Source organism: Muntiacus reevesi, chromosome 7 (assembly GCF_963930625.1).
Source record: "Muntiacus reevesi chromosome 7, mMunRee1.1, whole genome shotgun sequence".
Taxonomy (NCBI): domain Eukaryota; kingdom Metazoa; phylum Chordata; class Mammalia; order Artiodactyla; family Cervidae; genus Muntiacus; species Muntiacus reevesi.
Genome location: NC_089255.1, coordinates 51449520 through 51472295, shown reverse-complemented (window position 1 = coordinate 51472295; position 22776 = coordinate 51449520). Strand labels below are relative to the sequence as shown.

At 37.3% G+C, this 22776-nt stretch overlaps 1 protein-coding gene across 3 annotated transcripts in view; it reads left to right on the top strand.

Annotated features, from left to right (window-relative positions):
- The window catches only part of TCF12 (transcription factor 12), a 394477-nt gene that overhangs the window by 175448 nt on the left and 196253 nt on the right, over positions 1 to 22776 (top strand). For all 3 annotated transcript variants that reach the window (XM_065940083.1, XM_065940082.1, XM_065940084.1), the window contains one exon: positions 20235 to 20337. In XM_065940083.1, the coding sequence (XP_065796155.1) occupies positions 20235 to 20337 (103 nt within the window). The remainder of the gene's footprint in view (positions 1 to 20234; positions 20338 to 22776) is intronic.

Below are 22776 nucleotides of genomic sequence, written 5' to 3'. Positions count from 1 at the left end.
TCCTAACACCATACACAAAAATAAACTCAGAATGATTAAAGACTTAAATGTAAGGCCAGAAACTATAAAGCTTTTAGGGGAAAACTAGAACACTCTTTGACATAAATCACAGTAAGATTGTCTCTGCTTCACCTCCTAGATTAGTGGAAATAAAAACAAAAATAAGCAAATAGCATCTAATAAAAATTAAAAGTTTTTGCACAGAAAAGGAAACTATGAGCAAGATGAAAAGACAACCCTCAGAATGGGAGAAAATAATTGCAAATGAAGCAACTAACAGGATTAATCACCAAAATATATTAGTTCATACAGCTCAATATCATAAAAACACACAGCCTGATGAAAAATGGGCAGAAGATCCTAAATAGACATTTCTCCAAAGAAGACATGCAAATGGCCGATAAACACATGGAGAAAAGATGCTCAGCATCACTCAGTATTCACTTCAGTTCAGTTCAGTTGGTTAGTCATGTCTGACTCTTTGTGACCCCATGATTTGCAGCACACCAGGCCTCCCTGTCCATCACTAATTCCTGGAGTCTACCCAAACCCATGTCCATCGAGACGGTGATGCCATCCAGCCAGCCATCTCATCCTCTGTCGTCCCCTTCTCCTCCTGACCCCAATTGTTCCGAGCATTAGGGTTTTTTCCAACAAGTCAACTCTTCGCATGAGGTGGCCAAAGTATTGGAGTTTCAGTATTAGAGAAATGCAAATAAAAACTGTAGTGAGGTATCATCTCACCACCAGTCAGAATGGCTGTCATCAAAAAATCTACAAACAGTAATTGCTGGAAAGGATGTAAAAAAAGGGAACCCTCCTGTATTGTTGGTGGGAATGTAAATTGATAACAGCCTTTGTGGAAAAGAGAATGGAGATTTCTTAAAAAACCTAGGAATAAATCTATCATATGACCCAGCATTTCCCACTACCGGGCATATACTCTACTGCTGCTACTAAGTCTCTTCAGTCGTGTCCGACTCAGTGCGACCCCACAGACGCAGCCTACCAGGCTCCTCCGTCCCTGGGATTCTCCAGGCCAAGAACACTGGAGTGGGTTGCCATTTCCTTCTCCAATGCATGAAAGTGAAAAGTGAAAGTGAAGTCACTCAGTTGTGTCTGACTCTTTGTGACCCCATGGACTGCAGCCTACCAGACTCCTCCGTCCATGGGATTTTCCAGGCAAGAGAACTGGAATCGGTTGCCATTGCCTTCTCCGATATACTCTGAGAAAGCCACAATTCTAAAAGACACATTTACCCCAGTGTTCATTGCAGAACTACTTACAATAGCCAGGACATGGAAGCAACCTAGATGTCCATTCATCTGTCCACCAACAGATGAGTGAATAAAGAAGTTGTATGTTTATATAATGGAATATTACTCAGCCATAAAAAGGAACGAATTTGTATCAGTTCTGGAGAGTTGGATGAACCTAGACCCTACAGAGTGAAGTCAGTCAGAAAGAGAAAGAAAAGTATTGTATATTAACACATACATTTGGAATCTAGAAAAATGGTTCTGAGGAACCTAGTGGAAAATGGACTTGTGGACACAGTAGGAAAAGGTGAGGGTGGGATAAATTGAGAAAGTAACATTGACATATATACATTATCATGTGGAAAGCAGATAGATAGTGGGAAGTTGCTAAATAATACAGGGAGCCCAACCTAGTGCTCTCTGATGACCTAGAAGGGCGGAATGGGGAAGGGGAGGGAGGCTCAAAAGGGAAGGGGGATATAGATAGATAGATAGATAGATAGATAGATAGATAGAGATATATAGTAAGGACTGATTAGCCTTGTTATGGCAGAAACCATCGCAAAATTGTAAAGCAGTTTTCTGCTAATTAAAAACGAAAAAATGAGTGGCTTTAGTCACAGGAGTGGGAAGAGGTAGTGTACATGACACATGGTCCATATCACCATAGATCATTACATAATCCAAAAGTATTGTCCTAAGTGTTCTACTAGGATATGCAGTATTGATTTAGTCATGGACTATGAATTATTGTGTCTGTGAGTCAGATTCTAAAAATCAGCATCAGCTAGCACCGTTGTCATGGCAGTAAGAGCCTACACAAAGCTGGGCATCAAGACATGATACTGGCAACTAAAATATCTTACTTCTGTCAGTTTTGCTGTATCAACACCTGGATATAGTTTTATAGAAACTTCAGATAAACTAAAGAACCTAATGCAGATTAATTCATTTAACAAATATGTCTTGAACATTTATCGAGGTAAAAGACTGCCTTTGTACCCAGGTCAGACTATTTCAGATAAGAATGTAGCTACATAAGGGTTAAGTGAACTAATAAGGAAATGTAGTGGTCTTTACTTTGCTTTTTGCCACCTGGAAAGTACATCACAAATTAGATACAGTTTATAAGTGAATTTTGGAAGCTTTCTTTCAGAAGTTTGGGGCTGTCTATGGAGAACTTTGTGATTCTGTAATAGGAAACATTTCCCCCTAAACAACAGTACATTTGTTTTCTAGATAATAGTTTGGTAATATCTATTAAATTTAAAGTTGTACATACTCTGCAACCCAATAATCTTATTCCTAGGTTTTAACCCCTAAAAAATTTCACATAAGTTCTCCTACTTCTGTGTGTGTGTATGTGTGTGAATCATTCAGTTGTGTCCAACTCTTTGTGATCCCATGGACTGTAGCCCGCCAGACTCCTCTGTCCCCTCAGGTTCTCCAGGTAAGAACACTGGAGTGGGTCGCTATGCCTCCTCCAGAGGATCTTCCCAACCCAGGGATCAACCTCAGTCACCTGCATTACAGGCAGATTCTACCATTTGAGTCACCAGGGAATAGGGAAAACTATGAAAAAAAATTGGATTTGGAAAGAGGATTAGATAGGGATAAATGAAGAAAAAGAAGTCGAATGGTGCATATGACTAGCAAAGTTGCTGTAACTGATAATTGCAGATTGGCTCACTGGAGTGGGGTTGTGCCTTTCCATTCTCCAGGGGATCTTCTGGTCTCAGGAATCGAACCCAGGTCTCCTACATTGCAGGCAGATTCTTTACGGTCTGAGACCCCCAGGAAGCCCCATCCTTGTATAGACATATTACTAAAATGTTTATAGCAGCCTTGCTTGTTAATAGTGGAAAATGGGAAGCAAATTAAATGTTATCAAAGGGGGCCTGGATAGATAAATTGTGGGAATTTTATAAATAGGATATTAATATATTAGGGCTTCCCCTGTGGCTTCCCTTTACCAGCTTGTGAGCTGGTAAAGAATCTGCCTGCAGAGCAGGAGACCTGGGTTCAATCCCTGGGTTGGGAAGGTCCCCTGGAGAAGGGAAAGGCTACCCACTCCAGTATTCTGGCCTGGAGAATTCCGTGGACTGTGTAGTCCATGGGGTTGCAGAGAATCGGACACGCCTGAGAGACTTTGGCTTTCACAGTGTGTATACCAGTGCTACACTTTTCCAACATATCAGTCTTACATATTGACTGTTAAATAAGTATAGGAAAAAGTATACCATTTGGATACATTTTAAAACATGGGAAGTGGTGCTCTGAGAACATGCATATTTAACAAAAGTATTAACCAATGCATGAAAATGATTTTTAAAAGAACAGGTATAGTGTTTACTTCTGAGAATTTGAAAGAATTACATAGAGTTTTAAATAGTGACAGTTTTGTTTCTTGAGTTGTGGAACATACATGACTATGTATTACATACACCTCTCTATGTTTGAACTATCTTAGAAACATGTAAAAATTGGAAGAAAATGTGTCAAAATGTTGTTGGCATTTCACTCTAGGTAAAAAGGGAGTCTTTTTTCTTCTTCTTAGTGGATGCTGTTTGTTTACATTTTCATTTTTTTATAATGAGAGTATCTTATTTCAATCATTAAAAAAGAAGCTATATTTTTAGGAAAAATAAATGAATTTCAAGCAAATCTTAGAAAATAATAGGCAAGTAAGATTACAGTATAATTTTCTAGTTTTATTTTTCATACAAATAAGTTAATATTGTTGTACATATACCAGTAATATATTATCAATTCAGTTCAGTAGCTCAGTGGTATCCGACTTTTTGCAACCCCATGGACTGCAGCATGCTAGGCCTCCCTGTCCATCACCAGCTCCCGGAGTTTACCCAAACCAAAGTCCATTGAGTCGGTGATGCCATCCAACCATTTCATCCTCTGTCGGCCCCTTCTCCTCCCGCCTTCAATCTTTCCCAGCATCAGGGTCTTTTCCAATGAGTCAGCTTTTCGCATCAGGTGGCCAAAGTATTGGAGTTTCAGCATCAGCATCAGTCCTTCCAATGAGTATTCAGGACTAATCCCCTTTAGGATGGACTGGATGGATCTCCTTGTAGTCCAAGGGGCTTCTCCAACACCACAATTCAAAACCATCAATTTTTCAGGGCTCAGCTTTCTTGATACTCCAACTCTCCCATCCATACATGACCACTGGAAAAAACCATAGCCTTAACTAGACGGACCTTTGTTGGCAAAGTAATGTCTCTGCTTTTTAATATGCTATCTAGGTTGGTCATAACCTTCCTTTCAAGGAGCAAGCGTCTTTTAATTTCATGGCTGCACTCAATATCTCCAGTGATTTTGGAGCCCAAAAATATAAAGTCAGCCACTGTTCCCACTGTTTTCCCCATCTATTTGGCATGAAGTGATGGGACCGGATGCCATGATTGTAGTTTTCTGAATGTTGAGCTTTAAGCCAACTTGTTCACCCTCCTCTTTCACTTTTAAAGAGACTCTTTAGTTTGTCTTCAGTTTCTGCCATAAGGGTGGTGTCATCTGCATATCTGAGGTTATTGATAATTCTCCCAGAAATCTTGATTCCTGCTTTTCTTCTTCCAGCCCAGCGTTTCTCATGATGTACTCTGCATGTAAGTTAAATAAGCAGGGCGACAATATACAGCCATGATGTAATCCTTTTCCTGTTTGGAACCAGTCTGTTGTTCCATGTCCAGTTCTAACTGTTGCTTCCTGACCTGCATACAAATTTCTCAAGAGGCAGGTCAGGTGGTCTGGTATTCCCATCTCTTTTGGAATTTTCTACAGTTTGTGGTGATCCACACAGTCAAAGGCTTCGGTATAGTCAGTAAAGCAGAAATAGATGTTTTTCTGGAACTCTCTTGCTTTTTCGATGATCCAACGGATGTTGATAGTTTCAACTCTGGTTCTTCTGCCTTTTCTAAATCCAGCTTGAACATCTGGGAATTAATGGTTCACATACTGTTGAAGCCTGGCTTAAGAGAATTTTGAGCATTACTTTGCTACCGTGTGAGATGAGTGCAATTGTGTGGTAGTTTGAGCGTTCTTTGGCATTGCCTTTCTTTGGGATTGGAATGAAAACTGACCTTTTCCAGTCCTATGGCCACTGCTGAGTTTTCCAAATATGCTGGCATATTGAGTGTAGCACTTTCACAGCATCATCTCTTAGAATTTGAAACTGGAATTCCATCACCTCCACTAGCTTTGTTTGTAGTGATGTTTCCTAAGGCCCACTTGACTTCACATTCCAGGATATCTTGCTCTAGCTGAGTGATCACACTATCATGATTGGGTTGTGAAGATCTTTTTTTGTACAGTTCTTCTGTGTATTCTTACCACCTCTTCTTAATATCTTCTGCCACTCTTAGGTCCATATACCATTTCTGTCCTTTATTGAGCCCATCTTTGCATGAAATGTTCCCTTGGTATCTCTAATTTTCTTGAAGAGATCTCTAGTCTTTCCCGTTCTGTTGTTTTCCTCTCTTTCTTTGCAGTGATCTCTGAGGAAGGATTTCTTATCTTTGCTTGCTATTCTTTGGAACTCTGCATTCGGATGTGATTCTCTTTCCTTTTCTCCTTTGCTTTTCACTTCTCTTCTTTTCACAGCTATTTGTAAGTCCTCCTCAGACAGCCATTTTGCTTTTTTGCATTTCTTTTTCTTGGAAATGGTCTTGATCCCTGTCTGCTGTACAGTGTCTCGAACCTCTCTCCATAGTTTGTCAGGCACTCTGTCTGTCAGATCTAGTCCCTTAATTCTATTTGTCACTTCCACTGTATAATCATAAGGGATTTGATTTAAGTCATACCTGAATGGTCTAGTGGTTTTCTCTACTTTCTTCAATTTCAGTCTGAATTTGGAAATAAGGAGTTCATGATCTGAGCCACAGTCAGCTCCCTCTTGTTTTTGCTGACTCTGTAGAACTTCTCCATCTTTGGCTGCAAAGAATATAATCAGTCTGATTTCGGTGTTGGCCATCTGCTGGTGTTCATGTGTAGGGTCTTCTATTGTGTTGTTAGAAGAGGGTGTTTGCTATGAACAGTGCATTCTCTTGGCATAACTCTATTAACCTTTGCCCTGCTTCATTCTGTACTCCCAAAACCAAATATGCCTGTTACTCCAGGTGTTTCTTGACTTCCTACTTTTGCATTCAAGTCCCTATAATGAAAAGGACATCTTTCTTGAGTGTTAGTTCTAGGTCTTGTAGGTCTTCATAGGACCGTTGAACTTCAGCTTCTTCAGCATTACTGGTTGGGGCATAACCTTGGATTACTGTGATACTGAATGGTTTGCCTTGGACACGAACAGAGATCATTCTGTTGTTTTTGAGATTGCATCCAAGTACTACATTTTGAACTCTTTTGTTTACTGATGGCTACTCCATTTCTTCTAAGAGACCCTGATTTCTCCAGGCCAGAATATGGAGTCAGTTGCCTTTCCCTTCTCCAGGGAATCTTCCCAGCCCAGGAATCAAACCAAGGTCTCCTGTTTTGGTAGGTAGATTCTTTACCAGCCAAGCAGCCAGGGAAGCCCAATAGTATATTATTATACTATATGCCATTTAACTTTTGTTGTTATTTTTTTCCACCTGATATTTTAAAATAAATTTATAACATATAGGACAGGTGGTTTAGAGATTATTTTAAAATAGGCTATTGTATTGAATATAAGAACATTGTGTTGCTCAATGACTGGTGTGATGCCTTTTCTACAGTTAGTTATTGTTTCTTAATGCATGGATTTTAATAAATTTACTTTATTCCTAGGTTTGATATATTTGAATTGATTTCATGAACATCAGCAAGTATTTTTACATATTTATTGACAAGTTATGTGTTCAGTCTTTGACATGCAATAGCAAAAGGTAAAAAGTTTAAAATATGTAAATTATGAGAATTTTTTGCATCTGAATGTCATTTTTTCTTTCTATTATCTAATTTTTCCTGGTTATGTAGCTTGTGGATGGGGTGGAGGAATTACTGTTTAAAAATCTGAGCTCTCCCAGACTGAATGACGTGCTTCTGGTGTAGAGGATTTTACTAATCCCTATGACTTACAAGATAATATAAACTAGTTCTTCTCCGACTTTAATTTTCATATTAATTTGCATATGAATCTCCTAAAGATCTCAAAGTACATGTTCTCATTTTTTAGGTCTAGGATACACTCAGACAAGTGTAAAATCAGTATGTTTGTCTATGAGTAATCTATTTCTGCTTTATTGACTATGCCAAAACCTTTGACTGTGTGGATCACAGTAAACTGTGGAAAATTCTAAAGGAGATGGGTATACCAGGCCACCTGACCTGCCTCTTGAGAAACCTATATGCAGGTCAGGAAGCAACAGTTAGAGCTGGACATGGAAAAACAGACTGGTTCCAAATAGGAAAAGGAGTATGTCAAACCTGTATATTGTCACCCAGCTTATTTAACTTATATGCAGAGTACATCATGAGAAACAGCTGGGCTGGAAGAAGCACAAGCTGGAATCAAATATCAATAACCTCAGATATGCAGATGACACCACCCTTATGGCAGAAAGTGAAGAGGAATTAAAAAGCCTCTTGATGAAAGTGAAAGAGGAGTGAAAAAGTTGGCTTAAAGCTCAACATTCAGAAAACTAAGATCATGGCATCTGGTCCCATCACCTCATGGGAAATAGATGGGGAAACAGTGGCTGACTTTATTTATTTGGGCTCCAAAATCACTGCAGATGGTGATTGCAGCCATGAAATTAAAAGATGCTTAGTCCTTGGAACGAAGGTTATTACCAACCTAGACAGCATATTAAAAAGCAGAGACATTACTTTGCCAACAGAAGCCCATCTAGTGAAGGCTATGGTTTTTCCAGTGGTCATGTATGGATGTGAGAGTTGGACTATAAAAAAGCTGAGTGCCGAAAAATTGATGCTTTTGAACTGTGGTATTGGAGAAGACTCTAGAGAGTCCCTTGGACTGCAAGGAGAGCCAACCAGTTCATCCTAAAGGAGATCAGTCCTGGGTGTTCATTGGAAGGACTGATGGTGAAGCTGAAACTCTAATACTTTGACCACCTGATGCGAAGAATTGACTCATTGGAAAAGACCCTGATCCTGGGAGAGATTAGGAGCAGGAGGAGAAGGGGACGACAGAGGATGAGATGGCTGGATGGCTTCACCGACTCAATGGACATGAGTTTGAGTAAACTCTGCGAGTTGGTGATGGACAGGGAGGCCTGGCGTGCTGCGACTCATGGAATCGCAAAGAGTCAGACGCAACTGAGCGACTGAACTGAAGCTAAACTGAAAGGTTTCACCAGTTTTGTCCACCTGCTTCTTGGAACCACCAGTCTGTTCTCTGTACCTATGAGTTCCAGTTGTTTGTTTAAAATTCCACTTATCAGTGAAATCATTAGATATTTGTCTTTCTCTTACTTCAGTTAGCATAATGCCCTCAAGATCCATCTGTATTGTAGGAAATGGCAAGATTTTGTTACTATTTATGGCTGAATAGTATTCCATTGTATATATGTACATTTTCTTTATCCATCAATCCATGGACACTTAGATTTCCTCTGTATCTTGGCTATTCTATATCATGCTGCAGTGAATATGGGGATGCATGTATCTTTTCACATTAGTGTTTTGATTTCCTTCCGATAAATACCCTGAAGTGGAATTGTAGAATCATGTTAGTTTTGCTACTTCGCTGGTGGCTCACATGGTAAATCTCCCTGCAATGTAGGAGAGCCACGTTTGATCCTTAGGTCTGTAAGACCCCTAGGAGAAGGGCATGGCAACCCGCTCCAGTGTCCATTCTCTGGGCAAGTGGATTCTTGCCCAGAGAATCCTCTGTCCCCTCACAGGTAGAGTGACCTGGTGAGCTAGTCTGTGGGATCACAGACTGAGCAGCTAACATTTTCATTCTTTTTCATGTTAATTTTAAGGGTTTTTGAGGAACCTCCATGCTGTTTTCTATAGTGGCTACACCAGTTTACAGACCCACCACAAGTGCACAGGGTTTTTCCCACATCCTTGCCAACACTGGTTATTTCTTATCTTTTTCTTAACTGCCATTCTAACTGGTGTAAGATGATACCTCTTTTGGTTTGTATTTCCCCAGCAATTACTGATATTGAGCACCTTTTCATGTACTTATTGGCCATCTGTATTCTTTCAGATTCTCTGCCCGCTTTTCATTGGATTGCTTGTTTTTTGTCTTTATGTTTTTACTGTTGTATGAACTCCTTGTATTAACCTCGTATTAGAAGATACATAATGTGCAGATATTTTCCCCCACTTTATAGGTTGCTTTTTCATTTTGTTAACAGTTTTCTTTGCTGTATGCAGAAACTTTTTAGTTTAATGTAGTTCTACTTATCTATTTTTACTTTTGTTGCCTTTGCTTTTAGTATCAAACCCCCCAAACTATCACCAAAACCAAAGTCAAGGAACTTACCACCTCTGCTTTCATCTAAGAGTTTTATGGTCTCGGTTCTTATGTTCAAGTCTTTAATCCATTTTGAGTCAATTTAGTAAATCTTTATATGTGTAAAGTTAGGATGTTAGTTAAGGAATTATCTAACAGATTTTCTTAAACTTTTTATGTATGCTGCATTATATTTTATAGTTTAATTTTTAAGGTAGTTAATTTCATAAAATACATTTAGGTTTTTATTATTATATACAGCAAACAAAATTGCTCTGCCAGATTACTTTAAACCATTGTCAAAAGCTTCTTCTCTCTTCTTGCCTTTTTGTTGATTGTTAACACACCATTCTTGATCCAGCATCATTCACAGACTGTGCTTTGAGAAGGACTGTCAGAGACGATCAGAAATTTATTAGAAAGGAAGGAGTTGTTAAAGAATCCATGAGTGATTTTAAATAATGTGATTTAAAACGTTCAGTATTGTTTTGTAGCCACTCCTATGAATTCTAATTAGAAGACTTATAAAAACATTAGAGTGAAAATTTTTAATTGCATGCAGGTTTTAAGTTACATGGGAAAGCAGTTTTTTTCTTTTGCCTCATTACTTATTTTTCTCCTTTAAAAATACATGAAATTTTTAAAAAATCTATGTATAATATGAATATGATCTATTAATAAAGCTTTTGCAGCCAAGTATAAAGTCAGTATGTTTGTTTAGGAATAAACTGAACTCATAAGATTTCCTCAAAATTTTATGTATGATGCACTATATTTCATAGTATAATTTTTTAAGATAATTTTCTAATCGATTTCACTTTTCTTTTCACTATTTAAAATTTTTTGCTTAGTGGAACATCAGTTCCTAAACTAGAACTTACTGGGCTTAGTAAGTTTTGCTAGTTAATGGGAAGAAGGCAAAAATCTAGACGTTAGAAACAATCAACAGAATTTTTTTTCCAATTTATTTTTATTAGCTGGAGGCTAATTAATTTACAATATTGTAATGGTTTTTGTCATACATTGACATGAATCAGCCATGGATTTACATGTATTCCCTGTCCCGATCCCCCCTCCCACCTCCCTTTCCACCCAGTTCCTCTGGGTCTTCCCAGTGCACCATGTCTCTTGCATCCAGCCTGGGCTGGTGATCTGTTTCACCCTAGATATTATACATGTTTTGATGCTGTTCTCTTGAAACATCACACCCTCGCCTTCTCCCACAGAGTTCAAAATTCTATTCTGTACATCTGTGTCTCTTTTTCTGTCCTGCAATATAGGATTATTGTTACCATCTTTTTAAATTCCATGTATATGCATTAGTATACTGTATTGTCTTTATCTTTCTGGCTTACTTCACTCTGTATAATGGGCTCCAGTTTCATCCATCTTATTAGAACTGATTCAAATGAATTCTTTTTAATGGCTGAGTAATATTCCATGGTGTATATGTACCACAGCTTCCTTATCCATTTGTCTGCTGATGGACATCTAGGTTGCTTCCATGTCCTCGCTATTATAAACAAGAATTTTATTTCTTGTCTGAACTGTGTCTGTAGTTTTGGGGAGAACCAGATAATACTTGGTGCTAAATTTTATTTTTTTTAATTAAGTGTTGTTTTCTGTGTTCTTACAAGCATCAGTTCTTCTGGCACTGCTTATTTATAAACTTACAAACTAAAGTAGTGTAAATGGGCTAATATTTTTTAAATAAAATAGTTGATTTTACTTCTTTTTGTACTTGTAGAAGAATGTTTTCACTTTTTATTTATTATATGTCAATGAATTTCTGATTCTGATGTAGTCATTGTTTGAGGAATTGACATTCAAAACCTATAAGGGGAGATGATAGATGAATTCCAAAGATATACTCTGCTTGTAAGTTTTTATTGAAGCATAAAAATAATATAGAATTCAACAATCTAGGAATGGAGATCTAGAATACAGAAATAGTCTGCCAGGATTAAGTCTGATTGTTTCTAACATAACATTAGCAGTTACTTGGATAAATTTGTGAACATGAATGGCTCAACTTAGAACGGAACTTGAGTGAACTTTTTTCAGTGATCCTTTGTGATCTTATCTTCAGAAGTATTTTTATGTCATTGTGTTTAAGCAGTATTTCATGTATTCATCATATTTTCTGAGGATCCTTTCCACCTCTGTAAGATTTTGGTTCTTCTTATCCTCCCACCCGTGGTAGTTCAAGACTTGCTCTTCAGTCTGAGATTTTGGTTATTCTGTGAAACCACTTCTTAGCATTCATAAAGAAAAAGTTACCTGGACAGATTATTCATCCTCCAAGAAAACCTTAGCTCTTAGTTTGCATGTGAAGTTCTGTGCTGGTCTCTTTTGTAGTGATAAAAAGGAATAAAACTTTGTTTTTTAGGAACTCATGGATCTGGATGACAAAAGCCAAATCTATCAAGAAATTTTATTATTAACACCTGATTTATTTAAGAATAGCAGAACCTTAATGTATTGATTATTAGGTAGCTTTTTCAGAGGTAGATCTGATTGATTAACTGAGAGTATTGTTCATTTTTCCTTCGTTGATTAAATGAACAGATTTCATTAGTCACATACTACGTGTTTGTTTATGTCCCTGTCACTAGTGATAGGATAATAAGTGATGTAGAAACAGTTCCTACTTTCAGGTAACAAACTATTGTAATCAGATCAACTTACTTGTGTTTTCCATAGATACATTTAACTGAAAGAGACACTTTAAAGGATTTGTTTAAAAACTATAACTTTATATACATAAACATTTATTTCCTTGTCTGTCATAGGAGTAAGTCAAGAAATACAATAAGTACACTTTTTTTCTCTTTTATATTTCATATGTTATTTCTTATTTTTATTTTTGTTTTTACATTTCTTTGGAGTGTGACCACTCATTTATATCGCCTCATCCTGAACTTTCTCTGGTGTCTTATGACTTTTGGCTGACTATACTAGTTTTGGCCACTTTAGCTATAGGATTTCAATACTTGGTATGAAATCTTGTGGCTCTTTGAATACCAAAAATCTGTGGTTATTTGTTCAGTCCAGTTAGATAAGCTTAGCACCTTATGAACTTTCTTTCTGCTAGTTATTGGGTGTTCTATGGAAAAACTAATTGAACCTTTATGATATCTGATATGATAAAGATTTAGCAACTGAACCCTCTCATCCATCTGTCATTATTGAGCACTTGCTGTGTATGTGACAGACATTGTTCTGGGGTGTAATTGTGAGAAAAAGAGACATGGTGCCTGCCCTTTCAGAATCTGTGAGACATAACCGTCTCTAACTGAGATGGTGATAATAATGGCTAGCATATATTGTGTTGCACATAGAAAACCTCATTTAATCCTTATAATAACCTGTGAGATAAATATATTATTATTATCCCTATTTTACAGATAAAGAAGCTGAGGCAAGAAATGTTACTTTGTTTCAAGTCACACAGCTCGTATGGGGCAAAGATGAAATGCAGGCCTGTTAGTCTGGCTCCAAGAATTCCATGTTTATCCACTATACCTATACTGTGCAATTATAACATATTTATGTTATAATTTAAATGGATGATTAAATAGATAAATTCAGTAAGTGTAAGCAGTGATATGATGGAAATGCTTGCCGCTTTGGGAGCCGAAAATGAGTTCGTCCAGTTTTGTTAGGGTCAGGAAAAGCTTTTCTGAGAAAGTCAGTCTTTATTGAAAGAACCTTTCTCCCCATCCCTTTTTATCTATTGAAAATAATATTTTAAAAGGGAATTAGACAGTGGTTTTCATACAAAGAAATAGCCACATGGTTTAGGAAAAACCTTTCTTGGGAGAGTTCTCTAGTGATTATGTCATATTTACTGGTTGAGTGAAATAAAATTTTTAAAAGAGCTATTTAAAACATTAGGCAGCAAAAAAAGTTCTTGTATTTTTGAGGAGACAGAGGAGAGAAGTGTAAATAGCACTAGCTGCTTTGTTTTTTCGTTATTTTGTTCATTTATTTATGGCTGTGCTGGGTCTTTGTTGCTGCGTGGGCTTTTCTCTAGTTGTGGCATGCAGGACCTACTCTCTAGTTGTGATGCTTGGACTTCTTATTGTGGTAGCTTCTCTTGTTGCAGGGCATAGGCTCTGGGGTTCATGGGCTTCAGTAGTGGTGGCGCATGGGCTCAGTAGTTGAAGCTCCTGGGCTCTAGAGCACAGGCTCAATAGTTGTGGCCCATGGGCTTACTTGCTCTGTGGCATGTGGGATCTTCCCGGATTGGGGGGTTGAACCCATGTCTGCTGCATTAGCTGGTGGATTCCTCACTACTGAGTCAGCAGGGAAGCCCTGTTTTGTTTCTGATAGAACAAAAGATTGGTTTGTTTATGTGCTGTTTAAATTAGTTTAAAAAGGATAGCAGCTTTAATTGATTGTTGTCGTATTGTGGCAAGGATTAAAGTTTCTGAGTTCTGTACCATAAAATGAACATAGAGAAAAGTGTGGAATATTTTGTAGGATATACTTCATAATATTAAACCTTTTATGAAATGTTATGCATTCATAGATGGGAATATTTAAAAATTGAAAATTAAATTGTATTTAGATATTAAATACAGAATGAACAGTTTTTGTAAACTGTATCAACCGATTTTATCAGTGATTTATCTTTTGAGTGCTTTCCATTTTTATTGTAAGGCAGAAACAGTTTTTTAAGGGTGTGTTGGGAAATATTTTTGTGGTTAGTAGCATACTTTTGGCTAAAAAGCTACTATGATAGATGAATCTGATAGTTCTGCTTGGTCCTCCATAATGTAGTGTTTATCATCTGATGTATGAAAATCTCATTTTTATTAATGAGATTATTATCTGTTTTCATGGTAAAACCATTTCCCAGAATTTAGGGTCATAATTAGGAGCTCCAGGGGATCAGGTTTGGCTCTCTTTTATTACCACAGTGATGCTCTGTCAGTTAAAAATTTGCATCATGAAAGTTCTGTATTTAATGATCTTACTGGTTTACTTTATATTCTGAAATTGAAAAAGCATTCATTGTTCAGTACCACTTGACTGATCTCCCTGAGCTCCATTTTAACAGTTCCTTGTTTGGCTTTTGTTCCTTTCTTGTTACTCCAACCTTTCCTTTCCCGCTGGGCAATCACTTTCTGCTCATTTTCTCCTGCCCTTTGATGTTCTGGCTCTTCTACTTCCTTCCTTGCTTTTCTATCAACTCCATTCAGCATTATACCTTTTGCCCTTCCTCCTAATAGACATCGATGCTTTTTGCTTAACTATATGTGGTACTTAAGGGGTCTGCTGTTTAAACTCTTGGTCAACCAGCTCATTTCTTTCATTAAAGCTCTATTTGACATCTGCCTTCTACTGAAAACTAAATGGATGAGTACTTAACTACATGTATAAAAATATTATGCTACTCTAATTGCTTTCGATTTTTATGTTAACTTTGATCAGTCAGTTCAGTCGCTTAGTCGTGTCCGACTCTTTGCGACCCCATGAGTTGAAGCATGCCAGGCCTCCCTGTCCATCACCAACTCCTGGAGTTTACTCAAACTCATGTCCATCAAGTCAGTGATGCCATCCAGCCGTCTCATCCTCTGCTGTCCGCTTCTCCTTCTGCCCCCAGTCCCTCCCAGCATCAGGGTCTTTTCCAATGAGTCAGCTCTTTGCATGAGGTGGCCAAAGTATTGGAGTTTCAGCTTCACCATCAGTCCTTCCAATGAACACCCAGGACTGATCTCCTTTAGGATGGACTGGTTGGATCTCCTTGCAGTCCAAGGGACTCTCAAGAGTCTTCTCCAACACCACAGTTCAAAAGCATCAATTTTTCGGCACTCAGCTTTCTTTACAGTCCAACTCTCACATCCATACATGACCACTGGAAAAACCATAGCCTTCACTAGGCAGGCTTTTGTTGGCAAAGTAATATCTCTGCTTTTTAATATGCTATCTAGGTTGGTCATAACTTTCCTCCCAAGGAGTAAGCATCTTTTAATTTCATGGCTACAATCACCATCTGCAGTGATTTTGGAGCCCAAAAAATAGTCAGCCACTGTTTCCACTGTTTCCCCATCTATTTCCTATGAAGTGATGGGACCAGATGCCATGATCTTAGTTTTCTGAATGTTGAGCTTTAAGCCAACTTTTTCACTCTCCTCTTTCACTTTCATCAAGAGGCTTTTTAATTCCTCTTCACTTTCTGCCATAAAGATGGTGTCATCTACATATCTGAGGTTATTGATTTTTCTCCTGGCAATCTTGATTCCAGCTTGTGCTTCTTCCAGCATCTCTCATGATGTACTCTGCATATAAGATAAATAAGCAGGGTGTCAGTATACAGGCTTGACGTACTCCTTTTCCTATTTGGAACAAGTCTGTTGTTCCATGTCCAGTTCTAACTGTTGCTTCCTGACCTGCATATAGGTTTCTCAAGAGCTGGGTCAGGTGGTCTGTTATTCCCATCTCTTTCAGAATTTTCCACAGTTTGTTATGATCCACACAGTCAAAGGTGTTGGCATAGTCAGTAAAGCAGAAATAGATGTTTTTCTGGAACTCTCTTGCTTTTTCGATGATTCAACGGATGTTGGCAATTTGATCTCTGATTCCTCTGCCTTTTCTAAAACCAGCTTGAACATTTGGAAGTTCACAGTTCATGTATTGCTGAAGCCTAGCTTGGAGAATTTTGAGCATTACTTTACTAGCGTGTGAGATGAGTGCAATTGTGTGGTAGTTTGAGCAGTAGTTAGTACTTAGTAGGTACTAAGTAGTAGTAGTTAGTAGGTAGTTTGTGTGGTAGTTAACTTTGATATTTTCCCCTAATTTTTACTTCCCTGGAAACTTACTGTGTTTTAATGTAGTTCTGATTGGTGGGGTTGGGGTGGGGGGAACTCAGCTATCACCTCTGTAGACTTGAATTTTTCCTTTGTCTATATGATAAAGATCTTTATTTCTAGATTGTCTAGATTTTTGCTGCTAGAAGTGTGGTGCATGGATAAGTAAGCATAACCATCACCAATTGGTTATAAATGCAGAATCAAATTGGAAGAGTGAAAAATTGGCTTAAAACTCAACGTTCAAAAAAAGAAGATCATGGCATCTGGTCCCATCACTTCATGGCAGATAGTGGCGGAAACAGTGACAGACTTTATTTTCTTGGGCTCCAGAATCACTGCAGATGGTGACTGTAGCCGTGAAATTAAAAGGACACTTGCTCCTTGGAAGAAAAACTATGACAAGCCTAGACAGTATATTAAAAAGCAGAGACATTACTTTGCCGACAAAGGTCCATCTAGTCAAAGCTGTGATTTTTCCAGTAGTCATGTGTGGATGTAAGAGTTGGACCATAAAGAAAGCTGAGCACCGAAGAACTGATGCTTTTGAACTGTGGTGTTGGAGAACTCTTGAGAGTCCCTTGGACTGCAAGGAGATCCAGCCAGTCCATCCTAAAGGAAAGCAGTTCTGAATATTCACTGGAAGGACTGATGCTGAAGCTGAAACTCGAATACTTTGGCCACCTGATGTGAAGAATTGACTCATTGGAAAAAACCCTAATCCTGGAAAAGATTGAAGGCAAGAGGAGAAGGGGCTGACGGAGGATGAAATGGTTGGATGACATCACCAACTCTATGGACATGAGGTTGAGCAAGCTCCTAGAGTTGGCAATGGACAAGGAAGCCTGGTGTGCTGCAGTCCATCGGGTTGCAGAGAGTTGGACACAGCTGAGCGACTGAAATGAACTGAACTAGTTGGTGGATGTGGACATTGAGGTTTGCAAAGCACTGTTACAGGTATTACCCAGCTAGTTGACACAGTTAACATGCTGACTGAGAAATACCTATGTTCATTTTCTGGAACTGATCTTACTTAAGTGTTTGTAAATTGTAGCTTTTCATCCTGGTTCCCTAAAAGTTATTTTCTGGATGGGTATCACTTCCACTATGAGGAAGCAATGATAAAAATAGTCTCAAACAGTAGCCAGTCCGTTTTTTAAGTAAGGTCCTGGCATACACTCCTGGAGAAGGAAATGGCAACCCACTCCAGTGTTCTTGCCTGCAGAATTCCATGGACAGAGGAGCCTGGCAGGCTGTAGTACACGAGATTGCAGAGTTTAACACAACTGAGTGGCTATCACTTGGCATACATAGATCTAAAACTGAAAAACATTTAAAGTCCAGTTCCATTGTTCCATTCTCCATCATCACTTTGCATCTACGGATGAAGATTTCTTTCTTGTGGGCTGTGGCTTTTCAAAAATTCTGTGCACTAAGATGAACCTTTGAGGTGTTAAAAAAGAATACTCAAATTTCTATTTAATTTTTATCTTATATGCATGAAATTATGACTTACTGAAATTTGAAATGACTTACATCAAATTTCACTATTTACATTATTAACACTATGGTTAATAGTGTATGTTTATGAGTAAGCAGATACTGAGGGCCCATATTCAAATCTTGTTTGTATGTGATGACACAGGTTTATAGATCCTCTGTGGGTATAATATGACAATCTCAGATTTTATTAGTGGGCTAAGATATAATCTTGTGTAACTTCTGTACTGTTCCCTGCTATATGTGGGTGCACTTGGATAATAGATAGTACTTACTGTTATTTGTTTATGGTTGATAGAAAAATAAGTGTTGTGTTTTCTGAACATATATTAATAGGGGCTTAGGGTCTTTGCTTAACTGCAATATATGTGATGTATAAACTTAATGTGTATACAGTCATTTGATGATATCCTGAAACTTAGATTATTTATATCCTTGTACTTTAGAGTTTTAAAATTTTTAAATATTTTTATTTTTATAATCATGAAGGGGAAAGGTTCTTTTTATTATACTTCAAGAATGAAGACTGAGAATATACAAAATTAATCTTTTAGTGTCCTTTAACGTTGAAATGAAGTGTGAGCAGCATGGATGACCTACAAGTGCATTTCTTTTGGCATTTTTCAAGAGTAATAGTTATTTAATGATGATAAGCAATATTTCAGTGAGTTTTTTGTAAGCTTCATTGTCTTATTTGACTCTATACCTAAGAATGACAGTGGGAGGGAGTGGCAGAGGAAAACAGTGAGATAAATGTGAGGTAGTAGGATGTCACTTAACACTTCAAGAGTGTTTAAGCAACAGAAGTAAACTCCAAGGAGTGGCCTTAGCCAGGAGCCATTCTGTTTTGTATGTAGCTCCTGCTGCATGTGACTATGACAGACAGGACTCTGGTTGTGGTTACCAGAGGACACCTTTGTAGTCATAACCAAGTTGTAAATGTCACCAGTATTCTTTTTGAATGTCTGTCACATGTGTATCAGTGATTCTAAAGTAGATAAAAATGAAACAAAGATTCATTTGGGAGTTAGCACTCCCAGCAGATTAGTTTTAAACAGAATAGCAGAAGGAGTTGTGACATGCATCCATAAGCAATTGTAATGATTTGACAGTTATTTAACCCTCAATTCCTAGCCCTTTGGTTGAACTGACAGCATCCCTGCAAAGATAGTGAGGCCTGTTTCAGCCCCATTAATGTCTTCTTAAATGTTAGCCTGCAGTCTGGGTAATGATAAATGTTCAGTGATTGATGATTTTATAGTCCCAGGGGATTCTGGGTGGCTTCTGTGAGCCAAGGCAGTGAGTTTATGTTCTTGTTTGGGCCTCTTGTAAGATTTTCTTATTTTTACTAAAATCACTTTAAGTTGGCAAAAGGGTAGGATAGGTACCACCTACACTTTAAGTAGGGTTCAAAACCTTTATAGAAAGTATGATTTTGGAGGTGATGCTGTACTTAGTATGTATAAGAATCTGAGAACCAGAACAGTTATTTAATCCACTGAGCTTTTGTAACACTTATTTATTTGTAAACTTTGGTATCTTTTAGGCTCCTTTGCTTTTAAAAAGCATGTTATAAGTTATTAGGATAAATTTAGTAACAGCCATTGTGAAATAATAGCACTAACTTTATTGTTTTCATGGTGTTTGCAGTTTCATTTTTTAGATTCTTAAGAATTTAAATTAACTATCTTTGTGTTTTCTATTTTACGTGGCTCAGTTTGTATAAGAGTATGCATGGCTCAGTATATGTAGTTATTATACTAGTATTAAAAGGAATATAAGCAGGTCTTCTTTTACTAAATGTTTCTTTGCCATTTAGGAAAGGATTCATTTCTAGTATATTGATTTTCGATTACTTTTAACATCTTAAGTAAATCTTATAGTTGCCCAACCCTTTATTGATAGGGTATGGAGGCAGAGAAAGGAGGATAAATGTTTTTAAGTTTATTATAACTCATAAGTATATGTTCTTAGTTCATCGATTTAGAATTTTACTTTTGGGGATATAAAGAGATCATAGGGTTAATTTTCTTTAAAATGTATAAAGAAACTTTTTGACTTTAAAATCTTAAAAAGAATAAAAGCAGCACTTCTGTTTAGTTTTTCAAGTAATGAACCAGAAACTCGGTTAGGAATGACCATTTGTAAGTCTGTATATTAATTAGATGAGTGTCATTATGCTCAATTAGCAAGACTGCCAAATAATCTTTTTAATACTCCGGTCTTTTTTTTTTTTTTCCCTCTAGGGTTTTACAGACAGCCCTCATTACAGTGATCACTTGAATGACAGTCGTTTAGGGGCCCACGAAGGCTTGTCCCCAACACCTTTCATGAACTCAAATCTAATGGGTAAGTTGGTAATTCTCTGCAAGTAGTCTTCATAAAGCCTCTTGAATCAGAGACATTTTTTTATCTCCTTGTCCAGGAAGGGTACATAAGTATCTAAAAGAAACTTCCTCACTTTCTAGGAGCGTCTGGGCTTTCTTTGTTCAGTCAAGTTTGGGGGGCAAGTGTTCAGAAATGTGGGTCCTTCTCTTAGAGCTTTATTGTCATTGCTATCAATAAAGGAAGCAGCAGCGTTTTAACTGTCAGTGTTGGCAGTGTCTGTGACACCAAGCTTTATATGTTTTCTACCTTCTGGGCAGAGAAGCATTTCAAAGACATTTGTTTTTAATTTACTATTTGTCTTAACAGTTATATGTATGTGGTAAATAAAAATATGACAGAGCAGTGATTTTAGGCAAATTTTATTCATGTTGGACAGTATTTCTTTAGACAGTTTGATAAAAACTTAATAGTACATTTAAATATTGCAGCATTTGTTTTAAGCACTTTGGTTCATATTGGGGATTTTAAAGATTTTCTTTTTCTGTAGTAAGTTTGCATTTTGAACATTACTCACCGCCTAAAACTGATTATTTTTGGCATAACCTTTAAGGTTAACCATTCACTGTATCTCCCCCTACTCCCTGCAAACCTGCCCTCCCTTCCTCTCACTCCCTCTGCTCTCTCTTTCTTGTATCAAAGTTTGTAACTATTCAGTCTGAAATGAGAAGCCCTCAATTTTTTCCGCTGAGTTTGGATGCCACTCTTTTTTTAAGTGATACTTTTACCTTTCTGCAGAACCTGATTCAAAAGAATCTGTTTTATGACATTATTTTTTCCATCTTGTTTATGCTGGGGCTAAGCACATTACAGAAGCTTTATTTAATCTGTCTTACTGGTTGTCAGTGGCGTCATGTTAATATGGAAGTTTTGTGTAATTGACATTGATTTCATTACTTATTCTATTTCTTAAGGACATGACCTATATTGTGATCTTAGAATTGTCCTTTTAAGACATAGCCATGGTAATCTAAGTGGATTACCCAAATCCAAAATCCTGGTGGTCGGCAATTTCTTTATAAATGGTTTTATTTTGCACAGTCTTTGTTTATTTCCCTTATCCTCCATAAAGTATGGTGGAGACAGATTCTGATGTGGATTTTGCCTAAGGCAGTTACCATTTTAAAGCCAGAGTCATTGAGTATGACACAAGACTAAAATCAGTGGTAAAAATTGTATTTAGAATGACAATTTGTTTCAACCTTAGATGAAACTGAGAATCCTGGTATTAAATATATTATCGTCTAGGTAAAAATCAGAATTAAATATAGAACAAAATAATTATCCTTGCATTAGGCTAGGGAAAACTTTCTAATCTATCTTTAAATTTTTTATTGCACTTGCTGTCAAAGTAAAATAGATGCAGTACTCCAAATAGTTTCCTTTTGTAGTATATCTTTTCCCCAGGTAATGTTTAATTTATAGTAAGTGTGGTAGACCACACTATAGGCAGTGTATTTGTAATTTTACATTGAACTAAGCTTTCTTAATTAAGTGTATAACTGAATTGTGAAAACTCAGAAATTACCCTTTTTTATATTTTATATTAATGTTCTTTCGTTTTTAACTTACAGAGCTGACTCTTTAGAAGAATTGCATCGTTAGTGTAGCTTTGAGCAAAGGTGACTTAAAATTGTGAGGGTACATTTTCACTGTACGTTTTAGCTCTCTAATCTTAAAAATGTTAATTTACTTTTAAGAAAGGGGGAATGACCTTGAAAAGATTAGACAGATAGGTTCAAAAGAATTGCAGTGATCTAGGCAATATCTGATTTACTACACTTCCTTTCTTTTACTTTTAGTAAAAATGATCAAATGCGATATCTAACTGTTGAGTCTAAGCAATCTGCATGACAATAGTTAGCTTTGGGAAATGAATGTCCTTTAAATTGCGGAGCAGCTCCAAGCGGCAGCAATTAATCCCACTTGGTGTGAGTTGAATTGAACTAATACCCTAGAAGGTGGGTCTGTCTCACTCGGTAGAGTTACAGTGGATAGATTCACTTTGTTAGTCATTTGGTAATTTTAGGGGAGTTTTCAGGCTGAAAGTCTGCAGTATTAAAGCAGGACTGAGATGTACATGGCAGTATTAGCAGCATTTAGAGCTGTTGATACCTAATCATCATAATAGGTAAAACCTTCAGAGTGATTCTGTGAATGATGAGTGCTGAGAAACAGTTACAACTAACTGGAAAGCAGTAACATATTTCATCATTGCTGTCAACATGTAAAAACACCATTTAAGCGGGGGTGGGGGGCAGTGAAATTGTACATCTAGGGAATGTTTTTCGTATTATGTTCAGCCATAATAAGCACATTTGCCTGAAGAAACAGTGGATTGTAAAGTGCTACTATCTTTCATGATGGAGCTCTCAAACACTTTAATGATTTTGTACATTGCAA